The sequence below is a fragment of the Podospora pseudocomata genome, assembly GCF_035222375.1.
Source record: "Podospora pseudocomata strain CBS 415.72m chromosome 1 map unlocalized CBS415.72m_1.2, whole genome shotgun sequence".
NCBI classification, from domain to species: Eukaryota; Fungi; Ascomycota; class Sordariomycetes; order Sordariales; family Podosporaceae; genus Podospora; species Podospora pseudocomata.
Window position 1 is genome coordinate 5,839 of NW_026946364.1, and position 23,890 is coordinate 29,728.

Here is a 23,890-nt window from a genome sequence, read left to right on the forward strand (position 1 = left end):
CACTGCGCCGAGATGGCCCGCAACCTCGACAATGTTCGCAAGAACAAGGAACAGAAGGCCAAGGAGAAGGAGACCTCCTCTAACTCTTCGGGCACTGGTGGTGGGAAGAGTAATGGTCGTCGTGGTAAGGAGAAAGGCAATGGCTCCGGCAAGGCCTCGACTCCCAGCACGTCCACTTCCTTGGGCAGCACTGGAGGTTCCAAGCTCCCTGGTCGTGCCTCTCCTGAGGAGCTCCGCAAGCTCATCGCTGAAGGGCGCTGCTTCACCTGCCGTGAGCAAGGCCATGTGACCATCGAATGCCCTCGCAAGGCGGAAAAGGAGAAAGAGAAAGAGACCCGCATTCAGGCCATCATCGATCGCCACTCGCCTACCGAGTCTTCCTCCAACAAGGACTTGGTGAACGAGAGCTCTGACGACGATCAGTCAAAAACAACTAGCCCTGGGTAATGAGGTCTCCCCAGGGGAAGTGTCGACAGTGCTGGTGCGGCAGGCTATCGCGGCGATCGCGGAACAAAAGGGATTCCCCATATCTGATTATGTGGGAGGAGAGTCCTTTCTCCATAGGTGCTCCATAGAGAATAATGGTACCGAGATTACTACACAAGCATTGATTGACACGGGAGCTAACGGTAATACGTTTATAAGTGTGAAGTTCGCAAGGCACTTGAGAAAGAGGCTGGGCCTGAAACAGAGAGATGATTTCGAGCCAGTCCCCATCGGCGGGTACGATGGAAAGAGCTCCCAGAGCATTGATTTGGCTATGAAGGAACGTTGAGAATCGCTGGACGAGTGTTCCCGGCAGACTGGATGCTGGTCATCAACATGCCACAAGACATGATAATAGGCAGGAAGTGGCTATCCCGTCACAACGCGTGGGTCAACACGAAGACACGCACCCTGCTGTTCCCGGATGAGTTGAACGCCCTGACGGGATGCGACCCCCTGGAGGAAACCCGAGAACAGGTCCAGAGCAGAATCAAGGAGCTAGAGTTGCGGGAACAGCTCGATAGGCAGCGCGAGAAGCAGCTTGAGAAGGAGGTGCAACTAATCCCACATCGCCACATTACGCTGGCCAGTCTGATTGGAGCCTCCCAACAAACCCAGGACATCTGAGTGCAAGAGAACGCCCTGTGGCGCGCATGTATCGCGAACTATGCGCGGTACACATCAAGAAGCCGCCGCCCCGACCCAAAAAGCCGAAGCTTGCGGCTTTCAAGCTGGACATCATGACGCTCGACGCAGCTCCATTTACGCTGGCCTCGAGAGCCACCGGATCCGAGACCTTCATCACCAGTCTCGCCGAGATCGATGCGTACATACAAGATAAGAAGGCCGCAGAGGAGGCCCTGCCAGATGACGAAGAATCCCTCAAGGAGGCTGTGGCCCGATGCGTTCCCGCAGTGTACAGGGACTACTATGATGTTTTCAGCAAGAAGGAGTTCGACGAAATCGCACCCCACAGGCCAGGGCGCGATCACAAGATTGAGTTGGAGCCGAATCGGTCAGCCTCAGAACTGGGGCCTGTCCCTTATACAAAATGTCCCTGGAAGAATTGGAAGAATGTCGGAAGTACATCACCGAGCAGCTACAGAAGGGCTGGATTGTACCCAGCAACACCCCGTGGGCGGCCCCTGTGCTGTTCGTGAGAAAGGCCAACGGTACATTGCGACTTTGCGTCGATTACCGCAAGCTCAACGCCCTCACGAAGAAGGACCGTTACCCCTTCCGCTGATTGACGAGACCATCAGCCGGCTGTCGAAGGCCAAGATATTCACGAAGATAGATGTTCGGTCAGCGTTCAACCGGATACGCATGGCTCCGGAGAGCGAGGACCTGACGTCGTTCCGCACTCGATACGGCTCGTACAAGTACAAGGTGCTACCGTTTGGGTTGACCAACGGTCCCGCCACCTTCCAGAGATATATCAACGAGACACTCATAGACTGCCTCGATCGATTCTGTTCGGCATACATGGACGACATCATCATCTATTCAGAATCAGAAGCCGAACACGAGATACATGTCAAGACAGTGCTGGGGAAGCTGCGGGACGCCGGCCTCCAAGCAGATATCAAGAAATGCGAGTTCCACACCAAGAGCACAAAGTTCTTGGGCTTCATTATTGGAGTTGACGGTGTGGCAGTGGACCCTGAGAAGGTCGCCGCGGTAGCAGACTGGCAGGTGCCTACGTCTGTGAAGGGAGTGCAAGCTTTCCTAGGCTTTTGCAACTTCTACCGCAAGTTTGTGTTTGAATACAGTCGTGTGGCCCGACACCTCACGAGGCTCACCAGAAAGGATCAGCCATGGTTATGGGGATCGGCACAACAGGAGGCTTTCGATACTCTGAAAAAACGACTGTTGAGCGCACCGGTGTTGCGGTACTTCGATCACTCTTTGCCAACGCGGGTTGAGACGGATTCCTCCGACGGGGTGGTGGCCGGAGTGCTCTCGCAGCTGTGCCCTGCCGATAAGCAGTGGCACCCGGTAGCTTTCTTCTCCGAGACCATGAAAGGAGCCGAGCACAATTACCCGATCCATGATAAAGAGCTGCTAGCGGTTGTCCGCGCGCTAGAGAATTGAGATCAGAGCTGGTGGGCCTGCGGGAGCAGCCTTTCACCATCATCACAGACCACCAGGCATTGGAGTACTTCAGCACCAAGCGACTCCTTAACGTCAGACAGGCTGGCTGGGCGACTACCATGTCTCAGTACAACTTCATCATCACGTATCGCCCGGGCACCGAGAATGCCGCCGCCGACGCCTTGTCACGAAAATCCGAGGATGTGAGAACTCAAAAGGAACGGAAAGATGTTGAGCGCACGATGAGGATCTTCCGCAAGGCTGGCACAGAGGAGCTCGCCGACATTCATCTCATCGACCTCTGCGCAGAAGATGCCATTGACCTTATGGCTCTCGATGAGGATGTGCCCGCCCCGGACGACTCAGGCATGGTCCTCCTTGACCAACTGTTGGAAGCCAACAAAACCGATGAGAGCCTCTCCGTCTGGCGCGCGAAGGCTGGGGGGATAGCGACGACGAGTCAGACTCCCCTTTTCGATCCGAAACCAGCTTTTGATGCACGATGGGCGCCTCGTCGTCCCCGAAACGAATAACCTGAGAACGTTTGTCATACGAGAGGTCCACAGTAGACTGCTGTCGGCACACCCGCCGCAACAAGACCAGGAAGATGGTGAGCCAACGCTACTGGTGGCCAGGCCTGATAGCAGACTGTGACAGGTACGTCGCCAACTGCGAATGTAGGCCCTCGAAAAAGCCAAAAGACAAGACACCGGGATTGCTGCACCCAATCCCCCGCCCGACCGGTCATGGCAACACCTCGTGGTTGACTTCAAGAGCATGCCTAAAGACAAGAAGGGCTACGATAACGCCTTGGTGATGATCGATCGGCTGAGCAAGATCGTGTGGACAGTCCCATGTACCACCAGCGCCACAGCAAAGGATGCGGCTCTCTTCTACTACGAAGGTCCTTTTAGGATCTTTGGTATGCCACTCCAGATTACCAGCGATCGAGGACCGCAGTTTGTCGCCGACTTTATGGACGAGATATCCAAGATCACGGGCATCAAGTGGAAACTGTCCAGCTCCGGTCACTCCCAGACTGCCGGGCAGGCGGAGATCATGAACCAGTACCTCGACCAGAGATTGCGACCGTTCGTCAACCACAACCAAGACAACTGGTCGATGGCACTACCTGCCATGGACATGGTGCAGAACTCAACACCGCAAGACAGCACCGGGTTGGAGCCCCACGAAGTCATCATGGGCTTCCCTATGCCGGTCCATTGGGACTGGTCACGAAGGACTGACTTGACAAAGAAGATGACCGTACGTGAAAGGATGAACCGAGAAGACGCCCAAGAACATTTCTTGCGTCTTAAGACGTATGCCGACTCGGCGCGAGAGAGCATCGCTAAGGCCCAAGAGAAGCAGGCCCAACAAGCAAACAAGCACCGCCGCGAGCCCGACTTCAAGCCTAAGGACCGCGTGTATATCATCAAGAAGGCCTGGTCTACCGACAGACCCAGTGACAAATTGGATTACCCACTCACCCGTCAACATTACGAAATCGAGAAAATGGTCGGCCACTCATACCAACTGAAGCTGCCGGACAGTTGGCGCGCCTCTCGCGTGTTCCATGCGGATCGCCTGCGCAAGTATCCCAACAACCCATTACCAGGGCAAGAGAATGAGAATCCGGGACCAGAGGAGGTCGGTGGAGAGGAGGAATGGGAGGTGGATAAGGTGTTGACGTCGAGGGAGTACTATGGCAAGTTGCAGTACCAGGTGCAGTGGAGAGGATGGGATCCTGACCCGACGTGGTACGATGCCAGTGGGTTCAAGAACGCTGCGGCAAAGCTGAAGGAGTATCACGAGCAGTACCCGGAGAAGGCGGGGCCACCGTTGAGGTTGGATGTATGGGAGAGGGCAGCGTTGGAGGATAAGCTGGATGAGGATCACGAGATGGATAACGTGCCGGTGGAGAAGAAGCCGAGTTTGAGGAGGTCACGTCGAAAAAAGGGGGGAAATGGACAGGAAATAGACCGTGGAAAACGGCACAGGTTCGAACCGTCGACGGAGAAATTTTCTTTTTAAAAAGCTCCGCGGTCGAAGCTCGCTCGTTGGGGGGGGTGATGTCACGGCGCTGGTTGGTTCCATACTGCCACGTGCCCCACCTACCCGGTCTGGCAAGATGGGTTGCTCCTGTGGGTGCTTATTGCTGAGTGCAAGGCCACAGGATTGTAATTCCTTCCTTTCTTTCTTTCTTTCTTTCTTTCTTTCTTTCTTCTTTAGATCAAAATCCTATGAATAAGCAATTTCTTACTTGTGCCTTTGCCTCGGGAAACGCTGCCCTCACAACCCAGGTATCAGAAAAACGCTCGAACGCGTACAACAGCACTACGCATTTCCAGGAATGAAAAGGATCGTGGAAGAAGCGGTAAGAGAATGTGAGATATGTATCAAGAGCAAAGCAGCAAGACACAAACCCTACGGACTTCTCGAACCCCTTCCCACAGCAGAACGAGCGTGGGGATCCATCTCCATGGACTTCATCACCAAACTCCCCAGCTCAACGGTACCAGATGGAACCAACACCAAGTACGACGCCATCTGGGTAGTGGTTGACAGACTCACCAAGTGGGCATACTTCATTCCTTTCAGAGAAACCACTACGGCAGAACAGCTCGCCTACCTATTCGAACGGAACATCGTGAGCCAACATGGACTGCCAGATGACATCACTTCGGACAGAGACAAACTCTTCACCTCTAAGTTTTGGCAAGCCCTGATGAAACGACTAGACGTCAAGTCAAAACTCTCGACAGCGTTCCACCCCCAGACAGATGGACAGACCGAACGACTCAACCAAGTCATTGAACAATACCTTCGGTGCTACATCAACTTCGAACAGGACAACTGGGTTGACCTGTTACCAACCGCTCAGTTAGCATACAACTCGAGCAACACAGAGACAACGAACGTCTCACCATTCTTTGCCAACTACGGATTCCAACCCGAGTTACGACAGGGACCAACAGCAGAGGTACCACGTGCAGCGATCCACGCAGGACGATTGCAGGAGATGCACAACATGTTGAAAGAAACACTCGAAGTTGTCAGGGAACGAATGCGTACCCACTACGACAAACATAGGGTCGAGGGACCTCCCCTCGAGGAGGGAGATAAAGTGTTTCTTCTCACACGCAATCTTCACACGAAACGACCAAGCAAGAAACTGGATTTCAAGAAGATCGGGCCATTCAAGATCAAGAAAAAGATCTCGACATCTAACTACGAATTATCCCTTCCCGATTCCATGCGAGTACGAACCAAAGTATTCCATATTTCTCTCCTTGAACCAGCCCCAAAGAAAGCAAAACTCGAGACACGGCTCGAGGTGGTCGACGACGAAGAAGAATTTGACGTCGAGGATATCCTGGATTCACGAATCAGCAATAACGAACTCCAATATCTCGTCAAATGGTTAGATTACGGACCAGAGTCTAATTCGTGGGAACCTGTCGACTTCCTGGACTGCCCGGAGAAGCTCCAGCAGTTTCACCGACAGAACCCAGACCGACCTGGGATAAAAGATTTGGATCCAACGACGACCAGTCGACACCCGAGAAATCAAGGTTACCAGCGTCCCCAAAGGACAACAGGGAACGATCGACCTCTGCGACTGGGAACCCGATTCCCGAGTAACAGCAGGATTAGCAACCTCCGCCTGTTCCCCGCTTCCTCTTCCCGCAACAGAGTGTATTCCCGAGAAAATGCCTCACCCGCCTTCAACTGCAGTGCGCGAGACTGAGCCTCCAGACGAAGGGAGCTTCGAAAGCGTCTCTTCCTTCTCCTGGTCTAAGCGCCGTTTCTCTTCAAGAAGACCACGAAGCACCGACGAGGGCTCACCATAAATATTGCAAGAATTCGCCCCCGCTTGCAGACAATTCTGACAAGACAAGCTACGGTCGGCAGCCTTACAGTTTGTAAGCCGCAGCCGCTTACAACGAGAACAATCGACGGGCATGGCGAAACCGAAAGTATTAGTGTAATCAACAAGGGAATAACGACGTTCGGTAGAAGATCGCGGTTGCGACTTCTTTCTTTGAGTTTTTTGATAATTCTTCTGCACCCTGTTAGCAGACATTTTAGAAAAGGATGAAAGGGAAAACTTACAGTCACAACGACAATTTCCTAGCGTCAAAGGTCTTCGAGGCGAAGACCAGGGAGGAGAGGAAACGTGTTACGTCCCAAGCGTAATACTCCTGTACAGGAACCACTGGGTGGTACCCGAGGTGCTGGGCACCTCAGCCAATCATTGGGCCAGGGATGGAAAGACCCATAAGCCCCCATACGACCAATCAGGAGGTGCTCAGTCTGATCAGTGGCCAAGACCACTGAGCACACTGAGCACATTGATCATGAAAGGTTGCTCAGTCTGCTCAGCCGCCAAGACCACTGAGCACACTGAGCAAGGTACAAAGATACTTCAGAAATATATGTAGATAGCTTGACATAAATAGGGGGGAGTGCCGGGCGCTCCCCGTGTCGAGGAATCTGATTCCTCATGCAAGCAATTCAAGTTCATTTGTCTACAATCTACTTTCAGTAGCTCTTTGTTAGAACAACCTGTTGTTGACAGTGAACCCATGTCTGAGACGCTTGCCACAACCTTCGATTATCCTGTCATATTCACCTCTGGCGTACTGCCTTGCAGTCTGTATCCATTTCTGGTGCAGGTTGTAACACCTTACACGCGTGCAGGCAATTCTAACCATCTAATCAGGCCATTCCGGTGCTTATTATGTGGCCTGCGAGCCCATAGTGTCTTTTATTTGTCCTGCGTGAAGTGCGGCCTGCGAGCGAGCCACTGTCACGTAGATGTATTCATTCAGGGACCTGTTGAGGGTATATTTGTGGTGTCTTGGTTGTATTTGTGTGTTTTCTCACCATTTCATTATATGAGAAAAAGGCTATTAGGGCATGGGGAAAAGGAGTCAAAGGACGTGGAAGGAATCTGGGTATATTTTGGGCTTAGGAGGATATTCGCAATAGCTTTAGTTTTGACGGCGGTGTGCTGTCTGTGGGGAGTGGGAGGGGTGTGGGGCGCTTACAAAGGCCCACCTTTCTCCAAACCTACACCCGGGTTGCTTTTAAGGCTGTTTTTCTACTTACTGTTTACTTTACAACCAACAACTAACAACAACACTGTAATATTAATTTGTTAATTAATTTCCCTGCTTTTATAGCCTCACTTTTCGCGGGCACCGACTTTACTAGGCCGTCGCCCTACAAGTGATGGCCTTGTCGGGGAAGGCAACGACGCAGGGATTGCTGCGCAATGCGGCTGAGGACAGATCAACTCGCGGTGGGAAAAAAGTTGCCGCCTGGTAGGTTCGAGCCGACAAAGATCGCACCGTAGAGTTCGTCGACAAAGATCGCCTGGGAGTCATGATTAACATGCTGTTGGCTCATCCATCGAGACTCTGTCGACTTGCCTTGACCACGCCCGGCTTTCGCTTGCAAAAGGTCCCAAATTCCTCCACCTCGCAGCGCTCCTCGTCCTTTTTAACTTCCATGATGGTGTTGTCCATGCTCTCAATCTCTTGGTCGAGGTAGCTCATGTCAACGCCAGACAGCCTGTCCTCGGCGATTGTCTTCTCGGATAGGGAGATGCTTCATCCAAAGAGCGTTTGCTGCGAACCGTCTCTCCGAGCTGCTGCGGTTCGCCTACGCGGGTGGTTCATCAGAGAAGAGGGCGTCGCTGACGAATGGTGACGGGATGAATTGTTGGTGGTGGTTCACGGTGTCGAGCCTTCGCTGTCGGTCGTGAAAAAAGAGGGCGATTGCTAGCGTATATAGCTCTTGATGCTGGGACGAATGGATGGGGCTCGCGAGCGATCGGTGTTGGTCGTCTACCAAGGGATGGATCGTCTGATGGTCCATAGCGTTGCCCGTCTATCAAAAAGAAGGGCGTTTGTCAGCATCGACATCCCCTCGGATTCCTCTCTCCCATACCTAGTAGCTGGGATGCCCAGCCCGGACGGTGCAGAGCATGATTCTCGCGTAGGAGCCCTTCTCCTACAGAATGCGTACGATTTCCTGCCTGCCGATGGCCAAAGACTGCTGGGATCGGCGTAGGTGCTGCTCGTGATGGAACAATACCGTTTTTTTGTTTTGTGAAATCGTTTGTCGGTTGCAGGGTTTTGCGAAGGCACTGGTGCGAGGTGCAAGTGCATCAAGGAAGGCACGACCAAGGAAGGTACGAGTGACATTAATCGCTAGAAGCTTAATGCCCTGCAAAGCCTGAATACTTCAATAATGCAAAACAATTCTATATACATCTTTTTACCGATTCAATCTCCCGTCATGATTCTCTGAGGATCCAAACGTCCTGACTTTCGAACAGCAACCTAGGAGACGCGTCTTGTCTCTCTTCGCCCAGCCGAGGGAATTGATTCTACCAAAATCTGAATGGGGGAATCTAGACAAGGCCGAGGGAAGTTGATTCTATCAAGACATGTCTCGGACGTATTCCCTTTTGCTCTAGTCTTTCGTTGCGCTCCAATTAACATGCCGCCTCTTCATAAGCGCGAGCCGCGGCCAAGAGGCTCTGCTGCGACCCAAGTTTAGCCAAAAACCCCAGTGCCGAACCCGAATACAGGCTATTTGCGACGAGACAAATGAGGAAGTGATCTGCGTCATGTATGGACCCAGAATCCGGGGAGTGATCCCTGCTCCGTGTCAAAATCCGGGGCGTGGCCTCGGGTAAACATGCATGAAAATCCGGGGAACGATCCTCCATTCGATGTATACCGGGCTGGCAATCAGGTTTACAGTCCCGCAGCCAGTCCGCCAGCTAGTCCCGCAAAATCCACCAGCCAGTCCAGCAACCAATCCAGCAGCAAGCCCCGCAAAGTCCAACAGTCCCGCAAAGTCCAGCAGCTTCCCTCGCCATCGCCAAGTGAAACCGATGACAAGTCAGATGGAGTCTCGGGTTTCATACCGAGACCAAGAACTCTCCACAAGACATTTAGCCAAAATTCCGACACCATCATGATAGGTTCGATGGTTTAGAGAAGATCGTGATAGGCTGGACGGTCTAGACGACGTCAAGATCACGGAATGAGGTGTCTAGAGCTTCTCTCGGCGCAGATGCCAGGTTGGGAACGTGGGAAGCAAGTTGACAGTCCAGCTCAGATATATAAATCCAGACGTTTCCTCCTCCAGCATCCAGCAACCAGCATCCAGCCTCAGTCAACCACCACACTGCAAGTGTCATCATGGTTTCTTTCAAGTCTCTCCTCCTCGCCGCCACGGCCGTGACCTCTGCTCTTGGTCGTCCTTTCGACTTTCTCGACCAGGACAACGGCAACTCGACCGACGCTCTCGAGAGGCGCCAGATCACCCCCAACAGTGAAGGCACCCACAACGGCTACTTTTACTCTTGGTGGTCCGATGGTGGCGGCCAGGCTACCTACACCATGCTCGAGGGCAGCCGTTACCAAGTGAGCTGGAGAAACACTGGCAACTTTGTTGGCGGCAAGGGATGGAACCCGGGCAACGGCCGGTGAGTTCTTGAAGATGCAACACAAAGAGACAAAACTAACATGTCGAAGCACCATCAACTATGGCGGTTCCTTCAACCCCCAGGGCAACGGATACCTCGCCGTCTACGGCTGGACTCGCAACCCTCTCGTCGAGTACTACGTGATCGAATCCTACGGCACCTACAACCCCAGCAGCGGCGCCCAGTACAAGGGCAGCGTCCAGACCGACGGGGGCACCTACAACATTTATGTTTCCACCCGCTACAACCAGCCCTCCATCGACGGCACCAGGACTTTCCAGCAGTACTGGAGCGTACGCACCTCGAAGCGTGTCGGTGGCTCCGTCAACATGCAAAACCACTTTAACGCCTGGGCCAGATATGGCATGAACCTCGGCCAGCACTACTACCAGATTGTCGCCACCGAGGGCTACCAGAGCAGCGGCAACTCTGACATTTATGTCCAGACACACTAGTGGCGGTGGTCAATGATGGGGGAGGGTGATGGGGGAGGTGATGGGGGAGGTGATGGTGACACTGGCTTCAAATGTATATACAGACTTACTTTCTTGTACATAGTGTCTGCAATGACTTTGTCACTTTTGGAGATTGACATGCTTTCTGACGATTCTCTGGTCCATCGAGAGTTTGACTAATGACCAAGACTCCTGTATGTTTGACAACTCATGTTTCTGGTCTACGCGGGTACGGAAGTGTGTGGTCAGTGAGCGAGGAAGTGAGGCATAATCTGACTGACTTACAATGGTTGAATGAGACTGAGTGAATAATACTGGTTGAATGAGACTGACTGACACTGACTGAATGATATTGAATGCCACTGACTGAATACCGCTGACTAAATGATATTGGTTGAATAATACTGGCTCAGCAATAGTGAAAGACACTGAATAATATTAAATGACACTGACTAAATGACACTGACTGAATGACACTGACTGAATGACACTGACTGAATGACACTGACTGAATGATACTGACTTAATGATACTGACTGTCGGTGGTGATGGAAACCAAAAGAGTGTAACCCACGCCCTGGACAAATAAGTATTGCAAACTTGAAAACGAGATAGGCATGCAGGCAATATTCCAACGCCTCTCAGGTATGCTCAGACGCCTATGAACGATGTTGAAAGGGCTGTAACCCATGTTCAAAGGCATATCAACCATCTTTAAACGCATGTACTCCATCTCTTTTCTACTATTAAAAGCGCTTCTGATGCGGGTTCTGGATGCTCGTGATTTGAGTGTTAAAGGCAAACTGGCAACACCCATGACCTGCTTTACCAGGCCTGACTAGTTTGTTGTTGCGGATATCCTTGGCAATGTCCATGTACTACCTAAAGTCTCGGCAGTGCCCGGAAAGAGTTTGCCGTTGCATCTCAGTCTGCATAGAAGGCGTTAGGGATCACCCGTCTCCAGGGCTGCATAGATCCGCATCGGTATCGGTATATCTTTGGGGGCCATATCTGCAACCTGTTGACGGGAGGATGGCCATGACGTACAAATTTCTGCGATGCAAATTTAATGAAGTGAGATATCGTAACTCTGTTGTCGATAGCCACGAGCAGATAGTTGAAGAGAGAACGGGGACCATGTCGGGATGATTGTGCCCATCATATGCTCTGTGTAGAGTCCATATCCCGATTACAGCCTCTGGCCTTGGATACACTATCTATCTCATCGATCGTCGAAGCTGATAACTTGCAAATACCCAGTCTCTCCGCCGCGGTCATCCGTCGACAGGCAATAGGATCACTTTCTAGGGCGGTCATTCTGATGTTTGTCGTTTCCACAATCACTGCATAATCAGCAATTTCTTGATAATGCTCATGTAATTGCTTTCGTGAGACAGATCAAGAGCGTCGTGGTCGATTTGAAAGATGTCTTGTCGTTCAATCCCGACGGAATTCAACGGCTAGGCCCACAATGTTCTGGATTCGGTAACCCACTCGTCGCAATTTGGCAGCATATGCACGCTAGCCTGTTTTCAGCTAGCCTATTTCATGGCAGGGGTTCAATGTGGATGCCCATAGGCTAAAAAAAGCAGAAATTTGGAGCTGCTCTGATCTGACCACGATGGCCACGTTTTGGTGATGGAGCCAGATCAAAGACCGTCAATCTACGATGGCGACATTAACATCTTTGGAAAATGCCGGATTAATCGAAAAAGGCCACTTCAGTAGAATCCTCAGTGCTCTCATGCAGCGCGACAATGCCAAGCCGTTCACGGATAAAGCGACAGATTGGAAAGGGTCCAATCGTAAGGAAACCCTGACGCCAGGCCAAGCCACGATCAAAGGAATTCAACGACGATCTCGCCTGCGGGCCCAGCGGTTGGGAGATCGCGACAGCAAGACTTGGCGTCCTTGGCTGACGCGCCCACGGCTTTTGATTAAAGTCGCTCCTCTGCACTTTTTCTGGTGCCCATCAATCGACAACGGTTTTGCTAGAAATCGCCATCAACGGGCGATCGTTACAACTGAACAACTACAATGAGCGGTACGTTTGATGACCGAACCGGGCTGGTGGCCGCCTCGCACCACAGGGTACGTCAACTGACTTTTTAACAGGACCACCACCAGGCATCGACATCTCTTCCGGGGGCGGACCCCCACCCGGCGTCAACACCGGCCGCGGCGGCTATGTCGACCCTAACTGGCCATTCCCTGGCGGTCCCAACGATGCGCCCGTCATCATCTACGGCTACACTCCTTCGTTCGCCCTCGCTCTCTTGGCCACGATTCTCTTTTGTCTCTACTTTGTCGCCCACTTGTTCCAGGTCGTCCGATACCGCACCGTGTACTTTTGCACCTTTCCCATAGGTCTCGCCTTCGAGATCGTCGGCTACATCGCTCGCTGCCTGTCCGCCAAGGTCAACCCGTACAACCTCATCTTCTTCATCCTCCAGTACTTCTTCATCGTCACCGCCCCAGTGTTTTTGGCCGCCGGTATCTACGCCATCCTGTCGGCTCTCATCCACCGACTGGGACGTGAATACTCGCTCCTTCCCCCGAAGTGGATTCTGTGGTTCTTCATCACCTCGGACGTTGTCGCCACCATCACTCAGATCACAGGCGCGGCTTTGATCGGTGTGAAGCAAAAGAAGAGGGAGGACCCCACTGCTGCCAACAACATCCTGTTGGGTGGTCTGGCCTACCAGGTCTTCGCCATTGGTCTGTTCATCATCTTGAGCGGTGTGTTCATCTTTCGCGCGAGGAGGCAGATCAAGCAGGCTGGCCTCACGCTCTTCATTGCCGCCTTCTCGACCGCCACTCTCCTGATCTATCTGAGAACCGTTTTCCGTCTTGCCGAAACCGCAGAGGGGCTGGGCGGCGATCTGAGCACAAAGGAGGTTTATTTTGGCACACTCGAGTTCTTGCCCGTGGTCCTGGCCGTGCCTCTGCTGAATGTCTGGCACCCCGGACGCTGCGTTGGACGGAGCATTGCGTCAGACTCCAAGGAAGAGGCCGGCATTGTTGAGTTGGAGTCCAGGGGCTGATATTGTTTGTTTCTACAAGTTTAGAGGAGAAGCGTCTTGTCTTGTGATACCTCGGGGTGTTGGAATCTCAATTTTGGATATCAATTTGGTAGTAATGATCATTTCATAGAAATACTGAATAATCCCCTTTTATGACATGCTAGAATCGTCACTGCTACCGTCCCCTCGAAATGCGACGCAGGGTCTGTCAACCTTTTTGCCCTTGCCCTTGCTTTTGGTCGCTTGCCTCTAGGAGCAGCGGGTTGGCTTCACACGTGGATGATATTGTGGTTATTCAATAACCAACCCTCAGTCCTGTCCAACCGTCCCGATACCAGTTCGCCCGATCCCAATCTCCAAGACACAGGCCAACAGTGACAAACTTCAAGTTCTTTACTTTGGCCTGGCTGATATGTGCCTGGCCAGGTCGAGTGTGGCAGGCAGGGTGTCATGAGCAAGGGTGATGACTCGACCGTAACCGCTGTGCTCTGGGTTCCAGAGTTCGGCGCTGAACTTCTCAAATGACTCCCAGATGTTCGAAGCTGGTTGATTCTTCCAGTCCTCGGTGTCGAGGTTCCACATCACTACGGTGTAGCCCAGGCCTCCCATCTGTGCGAGACAGGTGCCGTCACATTTGCCGTGCGATGAACGCATGTAGGTGGGAAAGAAGCCCAGAATGTCTCTATACATGATCTCGTTCCACATCATCTGTTGATTCATGGACTCTGACGACTCGAGATCCAGGTTCTCGAGGTGGCCCCATGTGTGAGACGCAAGCTGGTGTCCTTGATCAATAACGCGTCGCAGAATGCTCGGCGAGGTTCCATGTTCTCCATTGACAAAAAAGGTGGCCTTGAACCCCTCCTGATGCAACAGGTCGAGAAGGGGCCCGGTCTGCGCTGATGGCCCGTCGTAAAGGTCAAAGTGATAGTGTTGCGCTGCGTGCAATCATAGACCCGTCTGCCACGATTTTTGGGGCGGAAGTGGTCACGTCGAACACGCCGAACAATGTCACTGATTGCGAGGTTAGCAAGGTATGCAGCACGAAAAGATCAAGACTCAGATCTCGCAAAATCCACGGCCAACCTGGCAATATGCGCCGCAGTGAGCGGCGGAATATCCACAATAGCCAGCCCAAGAACAGCAAGATGAGGAGAGACAGCTGGCAAGCCCGTGCCGGCAGCGGATATCTGCCAGGGTGTTGTTGGGTTTGTTTTGGACTTTGACTGTATGAGCAGTGGCGCCATGAATGAATATGGCCGTTGCCGAGAGAGCCAAATAGGCTAGTAAGTCCGGGATGTTCATCATGGTGGTGTCAAACAACATGGCAAAATTAAAGAGGTCAGTGGTTTTGTTAAAGAGTGCCGCCATGGAAGTCCGGACATCTAGACGCCACTGTCCTTCTCCATTTCAACTGCAACAACGCCACCAAAGCGCCCTGACATGGATACGACGTGCTCAGGCTAGTTCCCCTTCAAGTAGCCCGCAATGACTTGCTCCCTCCACCACCAAACTCCCGCCATAGAAGCCCCAGGGCCCAGCACCACCTGGCTGAGGATAGAAGCCAGCGAGACCTTGGCAACCTGCCAACCCGTCACATACCCCAAGAACCTAAGATCAAGGATTGAATACAAAGTCTCTCCCAAGAATCCCACTGCCCCACTCAGTGAAAAGGGCAGACTGATCAGTTGAAGTGGTGTGGTCTTCAAGCAGAAGTAGGCATGAGCTACAAACATGATGTGGGCAGCAGCCTGGGATACGACAGCCAGTTTATACACCGTTTTCAATGCCGAAACATCGTCTTTCTTGTACCTCTCAAAGTCTTCTGCATGCGCTGTGCTCTTGCTTTCCCACCATCTGGAAAGCGCTGTGGTCAAAACTGGAACAAGCAAGGGCGCCCCTATTGCGAAGCCACTGGAAACAACACCTTGGGATGCTCCCCAGGTTGGGCTCAGTGCAAAGAGCGTTGGAATAACATATCCCAGAGAGAGTGCAGGCATCAATGCTCTCGCAACATACACGCCGACCCACCGACCTGGGGGAGCCTTGAACGACTGAAGTGCGGCTATGATCCCATGTAGAGGAGCAATCGTTGCCATTCCCACCCGCCTAGTCTGTATGCCAGCCACAAATAGGCTGGGCAATGAGAGGAGCGTGCCCTTGTTGCCAGCTCGATGGCCCTCGAGAGTGTACGTCAGGAGCGGCGAGATTGTTTGTGACAGCGAATAAGCCCGTTGCAACTGAGAATTCAGCACTGACAAAGGTTGAAAGGGGTACCCCAATCCCAACCCCATTCCAACACAGAACACCGCCTTGGTCATTGCGAGTGGCCATCCTCGGATTGGTTTTGCTGGTAACTCGTGGTCATATGGCACGGCCCTGGGTCTTGTGGGCACTGGCAGAAAATTTAGCTTTGCGCTGGCAAGCAGCCTGGATCCCATCTGGCCAAGGTGGTGTTCAAGCCCGCTCAGGGGAACAACAAGATTAAGAACGATTTTTGTGAGCAGTGGTTTTTCCGACGCGAATAGAGCTTGGGTATCATGGCTGAGCTTGACAATGTATTTCGCTCTTTCGTACCGCGCGTCCTGTGTGCGCTTGGAGATGGCCTCGATCTCTGCTGTTGTCAAGCCGCACAGTCCATTCGGACGGCTGTCTCTTGCTCTGAGCAGAGAGTTGACAAACTCGGCCGCCGTTTCGATGGCGCCGTTTCCACCCATGCCACCAATGGGGTTTGGCTACATGAGACACTGTCAGTTCCGGATCGTCCTGTCTTTACTGTGAAACCCACCTTGTGTACGCTGTCTCCCATCAAAATCATTCTTTCCCAAAACCACTTCTTAAATACTATCTCGTGAAGTGGTGTCAAAGTCGACGAGATCCTGTTTTCAAAAATCCGTCCAAACGTCAGATCCTCTGTGATCCGGACGTGGGCGTGCTGCTGGACGAAATCCTCCTCGTCCTGTTTCGTGTATCTTGGAATATCCTTGCCGTATTTCACTTCAGGTAGACGCTTGAACATGAACCAATACACTCTGTTGTCGGGCCCCGATGCCACCAGAAACGAGTATCCCTCCCCAGACGTGAATGACTGGTTTTTTTCTGGCCAGTTTTCGACATGTTTGGCGATTCCAAAGCTGCACTGGTAGTGACATGGGACTGTTTGCTCTTCATCCTCAGACGGGAAGGACGTTGGGTTGTTTGATAGACTGGCGAGCCGTCTCATCTCGTGACGCACCGTGCTGTGAACTCCGTCGGCGCCTACCACAATGCTACCGGTGTGTTTCTTTCCTGCTTTGGTTGTCACGCTGATCTCACGGCCAGATTGTTCGATAGCCTCTACACGGCTGCTGAGCACAATCCGCTCCTTATGCCGCAGCTGATCAAAAAGGACTTGAAGAAGCCACTGTCTGTCAAAAAACAGCATCTCGTAACCGTGTCTAACCTCCAGATGTCAAAAATCGGCTCGATAATCTTGCTGCAGGATACATACCTCTTCTTCAGGTGCGCAAAGAGATCCTCGGTGCAGGACACGGAACTGCCGTCTGGACGGCGCATGTGCGCGTACTTGACACTGTCGCCCTGAGCGACTGCTCGGACTGGCTCGTAGCATCCTATCTGGTCGAGAATCAGCAGCCCGTTAGGAAACAGGCCGATGCTCGCGCCCACTGCCGGTGCGATGTTGTCGCGAGCTTCCAGCAAGATGTAGTCAATCTCAAACTTTTCCAGCATATTGGCGAGTGTCAAACCTGCTATCCCCCCTCCCACAATAATGATTTTGAATGGGTCATTTGGGCTAGACATGGTAATGAATTGTTGAGACTGACAAAGTGGGTGTAGGCTTCTGTTTTTAATATTATCAGTGTATGCCTACAGGTAGCGTAGCATTGCGGTATCTCCCCGGCATTCGGGCCACTCCCACCTCCGATGTCTGGTTCCCAAAGCGCTTCGCCAATTGGCCTCCGTTCTGCCTATCCTAGCTCATTCGGTGCGTTAAATACCGATGGCCGATAGAAGTCTTTTAGATAATTGGGTTTGCTGGTCAAGAGATTCACCCAAAGGCAAATCGTGATAGCATCTCCTGACCTCGAAAGCTCTACCTTGGCCTTTAGTACATTGATGCCAAGACATATATATAGCTGCCATTGCAGTCTGCTATCAGGGGCTTTCACAATCCATTCTGTCAGGATTAGCGTGGCATCTCTCTCATTATGTCAAGAGTACGCGCCAGCCTGCTTTGCTCACAAGCCCGCCCTGCCTGCTCTCGTGCGTACACCTCTCCTTACTCCCGCCTCTCATTCGGAGTGATAATTCGTCCGGTCAGCTTTACAATGCCGAAATAATTTACTCTCACTGGGTATTTGTAAATGTTTCGTACTGCTCGGTTAACCCAACGCCCCGCACTGTCATCAAGACTCAGCCTCAAAAGGTCTAATGATTGGTAAGATGCTATGTGGTGGAACCAACGTAGAAGGCCTGAGTGATGTCGGTAAGGTAGGTAATATGTTCAAACCCCTGCAAAGGTCTAGACACCCACTCGCAAACTCTCGACAGTACTTACTCACGATATGCCAAACTTGCGTCGAGCGGGCATCAAGATGTGTAGCACAACACAGGTTAGGAAGGTGAGTATGCTCTGTGTATAACCTCGGACGTATTAATGACCCGCTGGCTTTCATCTCGAGCCTCTCATCAAGTCAGAGCATTGTCTATAAATTGCCTTGTCCCTTCCCAAGAGCATCACCCTCATCACAACATCAAGCCACGAAATAGCAACCCATCAAACCTTCATCATGAAACTCACCTTTGCCTTGATTGCCGCCATTGCAGCCCCAGCTCTCGCCGCAGTTGGGGGCCGCTGCTCCAATAACTGGGGTGGTGATTGCATCTGCCTCGACTCGAGCGTCTGCCGGAACCGCTGGGGGGGTACCCCGTATACTGGCTCTCCGGGCAACTGGCCCTGCCCCAACGATCCTGACAACATCATGGCATGCGTTGTCAAGCCTTGCCCCGGTCAGGGCAGCGGCACCCAGTGCTTGTGGAGAAATGCTTGCCGCAGCCCCAACGGGAGTAAGAAACGTCCAAACTGCATGTTTCTCTGTCACTCGGCTGACCATTCCAACAGACCCTGTTTGCCCGGGAGGTAACGACTTTATCTGCTGCAACCATCAGTGGTAGAGAAGGTACTAGGTAGTTAACATGAATATTGAGTGTCATAATTTCAGTAAAAATCGCTGCAAGATACACCAACGCCTGTAAATGCAACATCGTATCGTGGTACCCAAAAAGCCACCTTTGTGACGACAGAAACCCCAAAACAAATTAATACACTGTAGCTTTTGCCCCAAGTCTTATCGTTACACCTTTTCGCCAGCCGAGATGGCCTTGGTCTTCTCGAGCAAACCAAATTTGCTGTCCAACTCCTTTCTAAGGGCTACATGTCTCTCCAGAAAGGTCACTGCTGCGCCGAGAAGCGCCATGGCCAGAAAGATGACCCAGACCAGCTTGAGGCTGGAGGCAAAGACGGCCCTGATTTGGTCTTGCACACCTGGGTCGCCGAACGCGCTGATCCAGCTGGCCGATGCATGCTCGTACGCCTGTCCGTTGCTGAGTTGGTCCTGCGCATTCGCGTCGTCTATAGTCTTTATGCTGGCCGCGAACTGAGCGTTGAAAGCTGCGTTGGGAACGGCAACACCCAGCAGCGAGCCAAGGCCCCTGAGAAATGCCCAGGATCCCGTGGCTGCGGCATTCTCCTTGTCGGTAAGCTGGACGAGAACGGTGGGCAGGGTGGTGGAAACGATGATGCCGGATCCGATGCCGACCAGGAATGAAAACAGTATCCACAGAGCAGTTGAGGTGGACTGTTGGTAGACCACGCAGAGGAACAGACCGGCGGCCATGAGAACAAAGCCCACACGGTGCATGAGCCTGTATCTGCCAAACTTTGCCAGCAGTGGCCCGCCCAGGGCCGCCAGGATGACAATCGTCAGTGTGCAAGGAAGGATGAGGATTCCTGATTGGGTTGGCGAGGAGCCGAGAATGACTTGAAAAAAGGGCGGCAGGTAAAACTGAAAGCCATAGGTGATGAACCCGTGGATCACGGTGATAGCGAAAGCGGCTATGGTCGTCCTGTTGCTGAAGACGTGGGGGGCCATGATGGGGTGCGAACACCTATCGCTTCGCTCCCAAAACGCAAACGCAACAATTCCCAGCAAGCCTGTCCCCACGAAAGCTAAGATGGGAGGTGAGGTCCAAGAGCTAACAGCCGCCGAGGTGAAACCAAAGAGCATCATGATGACGCTGGCGGTCAAGACGGTGATGCCCAAAAAGTCGACCTGCGAGACCTTGAACCTCAGCTCTCGCCATGTTCTGGAGGGGTTCCCGTTGTTGAGGCTCAGCCAAAACCACATCAGGATCAGGGCGATTAGACAGATGGGAATGTTGATGCCGAAGCACCACCGCCAGTTCATGGTGGCAAACACTCCTCCCAGCAAAGGACCGACGGTTGTTCCGAGGGCGTAGACGGCCGCCTTGATGGCGACGTAGTGTCCCCTTTTCTGCAGCGGGATTATGTCGCAGAGGATCAGTTCTGCAAAGAGATCAATGCCCCCTGAGCCCATTCCTTGAACCACTCTGCCAAAGATCAGAACGGCGCTCGAGTCGGCCCAGCCCGAGATGGCGCTTCCAATGCCAAAGATGACGACGGCGGCCATCATCAAAGGCCGGCGGCCGCAGATGTCAGCGAGCTGGCCGTACAGCGGCTGAAAGACAATGGACGCTAGGAGAAAAGACGTGGCAACCCAGGATGAGTTTGATCCCAGGTTGAGAGAGCTAGAGATGGTAGGCAGAGCGGTGCTGACCACGCTCCCCTCAAAGGCGGACAAGAGGATCGGTATACAGACGGCTGTGAAGCACCTCCAAAACCCAGCTCCGCGGCGCCATCCTTCAGACGGGCCTGCCGGGGATGACTTCTCCTTCTCCGTGTCCCACGAATCTAGGGAGGAGGAGGAGGAACACTCGGAAGAGGTGAGGGGAATGGTCGAAATGACAACCCCCTTCTCTTTGGACGATATGAAAGAGGCATATGATGGTGGTGGTGGTTTGATCTTGTCATCGTCGTGGATGGGGGTTGGACAGCAGTCGGACCTGGCGTCGATGCCAGAGTCTGAGCTGGTGCGGGCAAGGGTCTCGGTCTCGGACTCAATCTCAGTTACCGAGTCTGTATCGTGGTGGGCCGTAGTCTCCTGATCAATCTCGGCTCGGCAGGTCGGCCGAACACGAGGCTGGAAGAGACCCATAGTGAGTCGATACTCTCCCCAGGTGGGGAAAAGAATGATTTTCTGGTGCTAGCAGTGATCAAGACAATCGCGGACGGCACCAGCCGTTGGACAAGACCGAGTGAGGTGGGCAGATTTGTGCAGAGGCAAAGTTCAGATGGGACGATGGAGGTCAGGGCATGAATGGAACGTCTGGATGAAAGACTGGTCTCGCTTTTAAACTTGTGTCGAGCTCTACGTAGCTCCCCTTGTCTTGTCGATTTCCAAAGAGACTGACGGGCCTGACATTTCTGTCAATTGTCTTGGTGTTACAAGTTTGCGTACTGCCAAGTCTGGGCCCAATGCCCGCCGTCTGGTCTGGGTATCCGTCCTGAGCACGAAAAAGTTTAATTCCTATGCTCACCTCTCACATTGTCATCGTCTGTCCTTTGGAGGAGCCACGTACCCACCCCTTGCCATACCGACAACCCGATGAGAACTGACCAACAGAGCTCACGGTGAACCGGCGAGAGCGACACTAGATTGGTGACCCATCCATCACAGACTGCCAGGGCGCTTGGTCATAGCTGAGTTTTCGCCGCGTGGAACGTTCATCGTACACTTCACATCCCGCTATCGGACAGGGAAGGGCGGATGCTTTGTTGTCGTGGGAGGTTCCCGAAGCTCCTTCTGCCATGCTCCATTCAGTCTATGAGGTGTCTGAGTAATGTCCGGATCTTTGGCCTGCCGTTGGGAGTCAGTCGATCATGATCCAATTCCGCACTGGTTGTGCCACCGATGACCTAGGTAGAGAAAGGTCGGGGGACACAGTATCCGACGAGCTCTCATTGGCTCTCGTTGTGATCGCGGCGGGAACGGACAGTGTTTGGCTCAAGACTCTTCTTTTGTCAGTGTTGATTGGTTACCCTAGGGTTGGCAGCCCTTGGTGCTGCAGCGAAGGAATGACTGATGAAGAATGAGTTCAGCCAAGAGCTACTATATATCTTGACAGACCCTTCAGCCGCACTTGGCTTACGAACGCGAACTGGGCCGTCTGTTCCGCGAACCATTGTCAATGGCATCTCCACAGGATGCCTTGATTCGCTGCCTTGGCTCTTAATCATGCCAATGTCAGACTACAAGAAAAATTTTACAGGTTGGTGGTTGTATTCGTATCCGAATCCATCCCAAAGCAGGCTTGGCCCATTTCGCCTGCTTAGGCTAAAGAGGTTTGGTAAAAGCAAAAGAAAATCTGGAAAAGTTTGACAGGTATGTAGGGTTGTGTTTGACATTCTAAATCCAGAAACATCGAGTCAAAAGAGGGCTAGGTTCCGAAACTACTCCCAAGTCAGTGTTGTGGCATGCTCGCTTCCACCTTTTCCCGACACACGAGGCGCCCATTCATTCCAGATGGACAAACTTTCTGATCCGGCCCGAGGGAGTCTTACTCGGAGAATTGGCCAGTAATCCGGAGGGAAATGCCGAACTGAATCAGGGCGGAGAGGTTAGCCAAAAGTCTATATCTGCCTGCTTTTCCACGCTCCTGTCACAAACCAAGATTCGTGATTTGGCAACCTAAGCACACCACCCTTCATTCTACATCTTGTCACAATGGTTTCCCTTCGCCTCATGTTTCTCGCCCTGGCCCTTGGTGCCTCGGCCAAGCCTGTCGACTCGGACGCCCTTGAAGCTCGCCAGGACGGAGCGGACAAGATCGATGGCTGTGCCACGGTTCGTTGCGCCAAAGGCACAACCTGCAAAGTTCTCCTCGGCAGTCCTCTATGCGTTCCCCTCGACGCTCGCGAGACCAAATGCGGCACCGCTGTTTGTGCCGCAGGGATGGTCTGCTGCAACGCATCTTGCAACCTCTGCACCAGACCCGACATGATGTGCACGCAGCAAGTGTGCCAGTCGCCCGACACCAAGCCTCCTCCTGTCGTGGAGGAACCGCCGGTCAAAGATCGAATCTGCGGAACCAAGATCTGTCCCGTCGGACAGGAGTGCTGCAACTCGAGCTGTGGTTACTGCCGCGCACCCGGGCAGGGATGTACCAAAGAGTTCTGTGCTCCCACACGAGTACAGTGTGGCAAGGTCGTGTGCACAAACGGCAATGTGTGCTGTAACTCTTCGTGTGGCATCTGTACACCACCTGGAGGCTTCTGTACTCAGCAGTTCTGCGCCAGTTAAACTATGCCAAGTTTTGGTCGCAGGTGCTGGGAACAAGTTTGACTGGGTCGTGGTTTGGGGCTCTCTACTCGGGTTGGCACAAAAAAGGGGTAAAGGGGGGTGGTGACATGTATCAAAAACGCAAAAAAGGGGGTTTGTTTACCTTTTGCTTGGTTGAAATCTAGGTGTAAAATGACATATCATGCCCATATTAATCCGCGTGGTACCTGATTCAAGACATTTCAACATGTGATCCCGTCATTCCGGCCAAAGCGAACTAGGTAGCTCGTTCCGCTCGTAAGCTCGGTGAGATGTCCAAGCTGCACCAGCACACCAACCCCAGCATCCCCGCTCGTCAGCAATGGGGAAACTGTCCCGACCAAGAGGATCTCATTGTTTGAAATCCCATGTCAGCCGATCGGCTTTCCGACACAAATGCTTACTAACTGGAAGATGTCATAGGAGATGGAAGTTCAAAAATTCTCCGAAAGCTTTACCAAAACACCGGTACCGGAAGTCCTCGGAAAAGTATCAGAATCGGGGGCAAAGTGGGAAATCAAAAAGTAGCCTGTCAGCCCGCTCTCACAACGTGACCATCGGTTTCTCTATGAGAAGGCACAATGTTGGGCAATATCGGCATAGGAGCATTTCGACCCGACGTTCCCTATCAGTGTCTCAGGTGGGTTTGACTACCGCTTGACTGGTGTGTAGAGGTAATATATTCCGTGATCGGTGAGGTTACGGATCGCCCGTGTAGTTCCAGAAGTTCATTGATGGAAAACATCTCTTGAGCACCAGGACTCCGTGTGTATTCCCTGATTGTCTTGAAATGTCCCCGGCGCTTTCCCCCTCAGCAGTCTTTCCCTCTGGTGCTATCGTTATGAAACAGACGAGTGGCTGTCA

At 52.6% G+C, this 23,890-nt stretch overlaps 8 protein-coding genes across 8 annotated transcripts; 5 read left to right on the plus strand and 3 right to left on the minus strand.

The window, feature by feature from the left end:
• Window positions 1-9,093: 9,093 nt before the first annotated feature.
• QC762_0025580 (uncharacterized protein) lies at window positions 9,094-9,597 on the plus strand (the record flags this gene model as incomplete). The annotated part of the gene is made up of 3 exons (XM_062883144.1): window positions 9,094-9,147; window positions 9,185-9,225; window positions 9,360-9,597. The coding sequence occupies 3 exons, from the start codon at window positions 9,094-9,096 to the stop codon at window positions 9,595-9,597; spliced, it is 333 nt and encodes a 110-aa protein (XP_062747178.1).
• A 206-nt stretch (window positions 9,598-9,803) lies between these two features.
• QC762_101010 (uncharacterized protein) lies at window positions 9,804-10,568 on the plus strand (the record flags this gene model as incomplete). Its single annotated transcript, XM_062884479.1, has 2 exons — window positions 9,804-10,090; window positions 10,140-10,568. The coding sequence occupies 2 exons, from the start codon at window positions 9,804-9,806 to the stop codon at window positions 10,543-10,545; spliced, it is 693 nt and encodes a 230-aa protein (XP_062747179.1). The 3' UTR covers window positions 10,546-10,568.
• A 1,614-nt stretch (window positions 10,569-12,182) lies between these two features.
• On the plus strand, window positions 12,183-13,772 carry QC762_101000 (uncharacterized protein). Its single transcript, XM_062884478.1, has 2 exons — window positions 12,183-12,589; window positions 12,661-13,772. The coding sequence occupies exons 1-2, from the start codon at window positions 12,583-12,585 to the stop codon at window positions 13,587-13,589; spliced, it is 936 nt and encodes a 311-aa protein (XP_062747180.1). The 5' UTR covers window positions 12,183-12,582; the 3' UTR covers window positions 13,590-13,772.
• A 454-nt stretch (window positions 13,773-14,226) lies between these two features.
• On the minus strand, window positions 14,227-17,384 carry QC762_100980 (uncharacterized protein). Its single transcript, XM_062884477.1, has 3 exons — window positions 17,059-17,384; window positions 16,357-17,005; window positions 14,227-16,303 (listed from the first exon to the last, which is right to left on the minus strand). The coding sequence occupies exons 1-3, from the start codon at window positions 17,367-17,369 to the stop codon at window positions 15,032-15,034; spliced, it is 2,232 nt and encodes a 743-aa protein (XP_062747181.1). The 5' UTR covers window positions 17,370-17,384; the 3' UTR covers window positions 14,227-15,031.
• A 710-nt stretch (window positions 17,385-18,094) lies between these two features.
• Window positions 18,095-20,957, plus strand: QC762_100970 (uncharacterized protein). The gene is made up of 2 exons (XM_062884476.1): window positions 18,095-18,635; window positions 18,691-20,957. The coding sequence occupies exons 1-2, from the start codon at window positions 18,359-18,361 to the stop codon at window positions 18,741-18,743; spliced, it is 330 nt and encodes a 109-aa protein (XP_062747182.1). The 5' UTR covers window positions 18,095-18,358; the 3' UTR covers window positions 18,744-20,957.
• Window positions 18,923-20,863, minus strand: QC762_100960 (uncharacterized protein; the record flags this gene model as incomplete). Its single annotated transcript, XM_062884475.1, has 1 exon — window positions 18,923-20,863. The coding sequence occupies one exon, from the start codon at window positions 20,861-20,863 to the stop codon at window positions 18,923-18,925; it is 1,941 nt and encodes a 646-aa protein (XP_062747183.1).
• Window positions 20,958-21,156: 199 nt separating the features above from the next.
• QC762_0025640 (uncharacterized protein) lies at window positions 21,157-22,707 on the minus strand (the record flags this gene model as incomplete). Its single annotated transcript, XM_062883145.1, has 2 exons — window positions 21,157-22,158; window positions 22,376-22,707. 2 exons carry the CDS (start codon window positions 22,705-22,707, stop codon window positions 22,146-22,148), a joined length of 345 nt encoding a protein of 114 aa, XP_062747184.1. The 3' UTR covers window positions 21,157-22,145.
• On the plus strand, window positions 22,433-23,008 carry QC762_0025650 (uncharacterized protein; the record flags this gene model as incomplete). The annotated part of the gene is made up of 1 exon (XM_062883146.1): window positions 22,433-23,008. One exon carries the CDS (start codon window positions 22,433-22,435, stop codon window positions 23,006-23,008), a length of 576 nt encoding a protein of 191 aa, XP_062747185.1.
• Between the last annotated feature and the right edge of the window lie 882 nt (window positions 23,009-23,890).